This window comes from Lissotriton helveticus, chromosome 5_1 (assembly GCF_964261635.1).
Source record: "Lissotriton helveticus chromosome 5_1, aLisHel1.1, whole genome shotgun sequence".
Classification (NCBI taxonomy): domain Eukaryota; kingdom Metazoa; phylum Chordata; class Amphibia; order Caudata; family Salamandridae; genus Lissotriton; species Lissotriton helveticus.
Window position 1 is genome coordinate 569351209 of NC_136065.1, and position 6912 is coordinate 569358120.

Here is a 6912-nt window from a genome sequence, read left to right on the forward strand (position 1 = left end):
CGTGTGGGTAAATAAATATCCATAATCACAAAAAGCATATAGTGTGATTACTTCCAATAGTAAAAGAATAGGACTTTAGGTGAATCTGTTGTTTAAATACTAGTTTATGGCCCTACCTAAGTCCTGTCCAAATGGGCCTGACTCCTTTCTTGGGCTAATCAATGGTTAGAGCGGCAGATCCTGATGCAGAGGTCTGGCCCGGGACCAGGGTTCAATTCCCACCTCGGCGGGTCTTGGGCTCAATTACCTCGGACCTGATAATTCTCGCCTCGGAGCCTAACCTAATCATGGGTCCCACTCTGCAACTCAGGGCAATAGCTTGCTTAATCTCCACAACGGCTCCAACAGCGCTGGGATGCCTGGCTTCACCTTAGGGGTGCCCAGGAGTGGACACTTCACATGGAAATGCCAGGAAGGGTTCCACAGCGGTATGCATACAGCGCCTAGAGGCCTCAGGGTATAAGTGCGCTATACAAGTACGAAGTTTACAGGTTTTTTTTAAGTAAGAGTGGAACAATTTACATGGTCTTGCAATGGACGTGGAAGCGGGTGAATAGTGCGGGAAGAATGGAACTGTCTGGGTTATGTCAATGATTCACATGCTGGAATCTATTGTTAATAAAGTTCATTAGTATATGAGCAAACTTGTCCTAATAAATGGCCTTTTACGCTATCACAACAGCGCGGAGAGTGGTTATTGCAAAAAGCATCTTATATTTTCAGTTTTGCACTTACGACTGAGAAAAGCCCAAATTACTTTTGGAATTGTTAACTAAAATTCAAATAGTGGGCTCCTCCTTTCCTTCTATTCAGGTGTTTTGCATCTTGGTTCTAGTTATCAGTCACAGCCTTTAGTTTGCTTAACCTACACCAAAGTGGCCAGATTGGGTCGAGGAAAGGTCTATCTACCGGAGGCTGACAACTTGCTATTTAGCCTTTCGGCTGCCCTTGAGCTGAAAGGTATCAGTACCTTTGAGGGATAATTTCTGCGAGACTGCCGTCTCCGCGCGCCCCACTTACGCGACCTTTCATTTGTCCTCCCAGGCTCCTCCCGACAGGTGGACGTCTCGCACGCAGAGCTACGCCTCGGAGCCAGGCGGAAGCGGCTGGCCCCCAGCAGGAGCTATTGTTACTGCAGCCATTGTAATTAAAGGGGCCGCTGCAGACAGGACAAGAAAGGGTTTGTGCGGCGCGCAATTCAGAAACCTGTCTCCGAGCTCTTAGGCAACGTCTTCAGCACACTCGGGGTTAGAAACTAAACGCACGGGAGTCTGACAGGTCCAAATAAGCACCCCCCCCCCCCTCTTTGAACGTCTCCCTGGCACCTTAGGCAGTGCATGGACTGCTCAAAGCTACTACAACTAGGTGTACTGCTTTGAACTCGGCGATCAGGAGGGACTTTTGCGCAGGGGAAAAAATCTAGCGGCGACTTAAGAGGCCACCTTCACCTGCAGTTCGGAGGCACTCTTTATCACCCGCTGCTAATCCACCCATATTTGTTTTATGGCACTTTGGGCGGAGGCTAATCTGTATTATTTTCCACTGTGTCGGGTTTACGCGCAGCGCTTTGATCTCCAGGGATGCACTTAATCCAATTCAATGTTAATGTCCTCCTTCCTACGCGCCCTTTGACATGCACGGTTGGAAAAAAAATGTTAATGGACTCAAAATATGTTTTGGTCCCATAAACCGTCTCTACAACGTGCATGCATTAGGCGGTCCAGGTGGGGAGCCGTTTGACTTGTTTGCACAAACCCTGCCTCATCTGGTTTGCAATTTACCAACGCCGTCTCTCGCCTCACCTCTAAATGTCCCATCAAAAGCCAATTAGGGAATTCGCCCTCCATTCTTACTAGGCTTTTGATGTGGAGATGGAGTTTTTTTTTAGCATGCCCTCTACAGAAATCGGTTGCATAGCAAAGGGAAACTGGCAAATTCCCTCTGCTCTCCGGGATAGCTATGCACCTTAAAACTGGCTCACTCTGATGTGATTCGCGTCAACGTGTAGTATAAACTGCCAGAAAATGTTACACCTGTTTTGAAAAAAAAACTATGGCAATAAGTTTACCCACTCCAGTAGAGGGTCAGATACAGCGTTTAATGTACATATTGTATTACTCGGCCAAGTGTTTAAGTCATGTGAGGAATTGATCTTCCATCTCCAAGTGGCGGTGGATAATACGCTACCTGTTGCTATACACAACTTTGAACTTTCTGTATGTATGTTTGATTCAGTAATTGCTTTGAGGACACGGAACTGTACGTGGATAGAGGTGTCACCGGCAGGGAATCCGAGCAGGTCAGTGTGCCCTGTCAAGCCCTCTGAAACTGCATCGGTGCCGCGATTTGACTAATCTGCCGAAAACGTGTTAATAATTGCCACCATTATTGTGAAATCCTCATCCTGGGAGTCCAGCCAGTGGTTTGGGCTTCGCGATGGGCGTCAGAGAAGCCACGGGTCTTTGAAATCCCATCCCCCTTTGTTGTAGTCTCCTCGGGGGGCGGGAGTGCCAACAAGAGCCGGGTATAAAGGAAGCCGCTGCACAGGACATCCTCAGAATCCTTCTGTGCCTGTCTCACTCCAGGCCACTTCTTCCTCCGTGGATACCTTACCGAGAGGCTCGGCAGGACCTGTGCGGTGCCCCGGAGTGCCTTGGCATCTGTCTCCTGCCTACCGTTGCTCCTGTCATGGCTCGGGGTCCCCAGAGAGTGCCTTCTCCCCGCGGGATGCTGGCGGCACTCGCCTTCTGTTGCTGCCTCGCTTCTCTGGACACTGCGTTCGGCTCCCCCGCCTTGTCTAACTCCAACTCCATCAAAACTCTGTCCGGGGGGCAGGGTACGGGTTACCCGGTCAGTGCCAGCCCGGACTTCATCGCCCAGGACGTTGGCAACAAAAACCAAGCCTTGGACGCCTACCAGGTAAGAATCTCTTGCACTTTTCCAGCGTTTTTGCTGTACTCTACTGTAAGGTTTCGTGGAATTTGAACGTCTGAGCGCATGAAGTGGTGCGCACGAAAAGCTTGAGGGACAGTTGGAGAAAATGCGCACCGCTTACTTGGCACGCACAGCCTTTCATCAATCTGCTCAAGAAAATGGGAAACATTTAATCTTCTGAACGGCGCGAGGCGTTATTTATAGTGATTTAGAGGTTGCTGTGGCATCACGGGCAGTCAGAGCGGAGCTGACTGCGCCGACGATTTACAAGTTTGCCCGCGCACAACCCACTGTTCCCTGGGATCTGCCACCTCGCTTTATGACTGGTCGCTTTGGAACTTTCATTTGCTAATTTAAAGAGCCCAGCCAGCCTTGACTGCATGGCTTGCTGGATCCTGAAACAATAGTCCCATCCCCTCTCCCCTTGGTACTGCGGCAGAGAGAGCTGCTCGGCTCCCAGGAGCATCATCCCTTCATGTGTCCTCTGTCACGTGCAGTGTGATGGGGTGCGCTTCGAGGTGGGACCTCGGACTTTTCTGCCTGTTTTACTAGTTGGGGATTGGCGTGCTGGGATGAGTAGACGCCCAGCCGGCTCGTTTGATGTGTGGCATATGTTGGTTTTGGTTTGGGGCACCTAACTTTTTTAAGACGACTGGGATTTGACGCTGAGCTTCTTTAGCGGTCCCCAAATCTGGTTGGGGGTCGGGCGTAGCCTAGCGCCCCCCTCTTCAGCCACACGTTACCTGGTGTGTGCTGGGCTTGATTGGGGGCAATTGGCACTCCCCAGGCTGTGATTAGACTTGGTGCCATGTTGTGTTGCGCGGGGTGCCGTGGTGTATCATGTATGTGATGGTTGATTGGTGCCAGAGCTCCTGTGCCCGCTGTTTCCCGTCCTGCCGCGGCAGGTGCCGCTGTCCCCTCCCTCACTCACCCCTCCTCTTTTCTTGCAGCCCTTCTCCTGCGTGGAAGACGACGACTGCGCCTTCAACGAGTTCTGCTACGGCTCCCGCGGGAGCGCCGCGCACGTCTGCCTGGCCTGCCGGAAGCGACGCAAGCGCTGTCTGCGGGACGCCATGTGCTGCCCGGGCAACTACTGCAACAACGGTGAGCACCGGGAGTCCGGCGGGGAGAGTGGGAGCAAGGAGGGGGGACATTCGAGCTTAACACATACCTTACTTACTGAGATATTGTCAGTATCTGATTAATGTCTTATGGGAGAGGGTGCATGGGCTCGGGGTCACAGTCACCGTCCAGTGAGGGTCCAGGAACGCTTATGAGACATGAGACATATTTAATTAAAAAAAGGATTCTACCAGAGCTCTAGATCTGCCCCCCCCCCCATCTATTATTTAGTTAGTTTGTAGGAGTCTGTCCCTATGTTAGCATCTGAAAAGACCCTGCCTGGGGTATACCTTGTACCTATGCACCCAGTGTAAAATCATACGTTCTTACCGTCGTTAATTTACTGAGCACTAAAGGTGACTTTTTGAGTGTTTACAAAAGAAAATGGTCTGGCTAGTTCTAAAAAGTATGCTGTTCCACTCCAATTATAAGTAGTAAAGCCCACTTGACGACCAGTTTGTTAAACTCTGATAAATGTATCCTCTGCCACCTGTTGAAGTGATTGGCTCGCACCTGAGAAGAAGCCCTGTTTTCTAACATGCAAGTTTGTTCCTTTCTCTCGCCAGGTATCTGCGTGCCGAATGATCAGGAGCCCGAGCACGTTCACGTCGGAGACATAGAGGAGACGATCCTGGAGAGTGTTACGCACGACCACGGGACGCTGGACACACAGCCCAAGAGAACCACGTCTCCCTCGAGAGTGCATCACCTGAAAGGTATGTTCAACATAGCTGCGTTTCTAATCAGAGCCTCCGCCGTTTAACCAAATTGTGTGATCCTGCGCAAATCACTTCTTGAACGCCAATTGACTTTCCTGCCTGACTTTTCAGCGCTCGTGTCTATAAATCACCAGGATTAAACGCTACCTTTAAATTGATTTCATCTGTTCGTTTCCTGTAACTTTGCACCTTTTAAACACTTCGCTCAAGTGCCTCTCACTTTTCCTAGCAGGACGCCAGGCTCCAACTTTACTCAAGAGCAACTCTGTTCTCACTTCCTTCCTCACACACGGCTTCTCTCACGCTTGCCGTTATTCAGTCTGCTTAATATTTCCGGGGCTCTATTGTTTTTTGCTATAACAATGCAATCCTTGTTTTTTTAAGTCGGGGCCCTTCACCACGTTCGCGACATAACTGCCTAGTGGCCAAATGTCTCCTGTGAACCCTTCTGTCGTGACCCATTTCACGTTTTTGAGTGCCGACATTTTAATACCCTACATCCATATTTGAACTACATGTCCCATAGTACAAAGTGCTGGTGCCTAAAAGCGCACAAGACTGCCTATACTCTCGGGCATGGCATCAGCTTGCTGGGAGCACTGCCCCTCTATTCTAGACCAACTGCATGACCCCACTCAAACCCACATCCCTCACCTGTTACTTTATTCTGCTCTCTCTGCAGCATGGCACTTAGTTTCTGACTTTGAATATGTCACCACCCCATGTGTTTTATGAGTAACACTAAACGCAACAGTTGATTTAACTCTCTCGTTCTTCCACCTCCTGCCAGGTCGAGAAGGCGACGTCTGCCTCCGCTCTTCAGACTGCTCCGAAGGCCTGTGCTGCGCCCGTCACTTTTGGTCCAAGATCTGTAAGCCGGTGCTGACCGAGGGGCAGGTCTGCACGAAGCACAGGCGGAAAGGTTCCCACGGCCTTGAAATCTTCCAGCGCTGTGACTGCGGGGACGGCCTGCTCTGCCGGACACAGAAAGGCGAGCACACCGCCAGCAAGTCTTCCAGGCTGCACACCTGCCAGAGACACTAACCCGGAGAAAGGACTCTTTCACGAGACTGTATCACCAGTGACGCACCCTGGCTTTCTCTAAGCGCGGGGTACATGGCTTGTTTCTTTTATGGAACTACTTTAAATTCGCTCTTTGCAGTAAATTACTGTGTTGTACATACACTGTGGCACTTGGCTGTACATATGGACACCTGTGTAAATTCCGGTGCTGCAGGACGACTGCTTTCTGGTATTGTAAATATGTACACATTTTTTTATATATATATTTTATCCAGAGCCTGTAATATGAAATGTCTTTATTTTAATTGAAATAAACAACATTGAAATAGTAAGGGATGTGTTATTGCTCTTATAAACTAAAGATTTGGATTCACACCTCAGCGTACATAACCACCAGGTCATGTCGTTAACATTTCTGGCGGGTTGATGGAGTCATTGCACTAGTCTACCGAGAGAGGGCATCGTAACCAAAGTGATCAAATGGAGAACAATCGTCAACGTACTGTGAGGCACGCGTGTCCGCTACTCAACATGTATAGGGAAATATTTCTGTAAAATAACACAAAAAATTGCTCAGCATTAAACGGCGTTTCTCGCCCTCCATTTAATGTCTGTTTTACCTATTCATTATTAACCCCACTCACAAAACAATAACGCATTTTTTTGTTGCACCTGTCAATTATTTGGCATTCGCATTTTTCATTTCCCGAACTACATGCATTAACTAACTAATTACACATTGTCAACATACTCCATTGTCGTAAGCAGATGTGCGTTTTCCGGAAATCTGAACGCCTTTATAGCCCTTTACAGCATGGCAAACAACCTTTTTTTGTGGAGGGTATGCTGATCCGTACAGGTTTTCGTATAATATTTTCAGAATATTGGGAGGGATTAAAATGTGTTTTTCTATAAATTGGAAAGGAAACTTGTAGTCTATTTATGCTTCTTCGTTACCATTACGGAGATCAGGGAAATGCATTGAAAATTACCCTCCTAGGAAGAAACTACTGATAAATAATTGCTGCCTGGAAGAATGTTGTAGATACTAAGTAGCTGGAATTATGTGACACGGTTACAATCCTAGATCATTTAACTATCTGTTGTGAGCGTG

The 6912-nt window shown here is 48.7% G+C and overlaps 1 protein-coding gene across 1 annotated transcript; it reads left to right on the forward strand.

The window, feature by feature from the left end:
• The first annotated feature begins 1120 nt into the window (after positions 1 to 1120).
• On the forward strand, positions 1121 to 6130 carry DKK1 (dickkopf Wnt signaling pathway inhibitor 1). Its single transcript, XM_078641012.1, has 4 exons — positions 1121 to 2919; positions 3885 to 4038; positions 4623 to 4772; positions 5566 to 6130. The coding sequence occupies exons 1-4, from the start codon at positions 2689 to 2691 to the stop codon at positions 5817 to 5819; spliced, it is 789 nt and encodes a 262-aa protein (XP_078497138.1). The 5' UTR covers positions 1121 to 2688; the 3' UTR covers positions 5820 to 6130.
• Positions 6131 to 6912: the final 782 nt, after the last annotated feature.

Coding starts and splice junctions, on each gene's coding strand:
- DKK1 (XM_078641012.1), top strand. CDS start 2,689: ATGGCTCGGGGTCCCCAGAGAGTGCCTTCTCCCCGCGGGATGCTGGCG. Junction 2,920..3,884: donor AAGCCTTGGACGCCTACCAG/GTAAGAATCTCT, acceptor CTTTTCTTGCAG/CCCTTCTCCTGCGTGGAAGA. Junction 4,039..4,622: donor GGGCAACTACTGCAACAACG/GTGAGCACCGGG, acceptor TTCTCTCGCCAG/GTATCTGCGTGCCGAATGAT.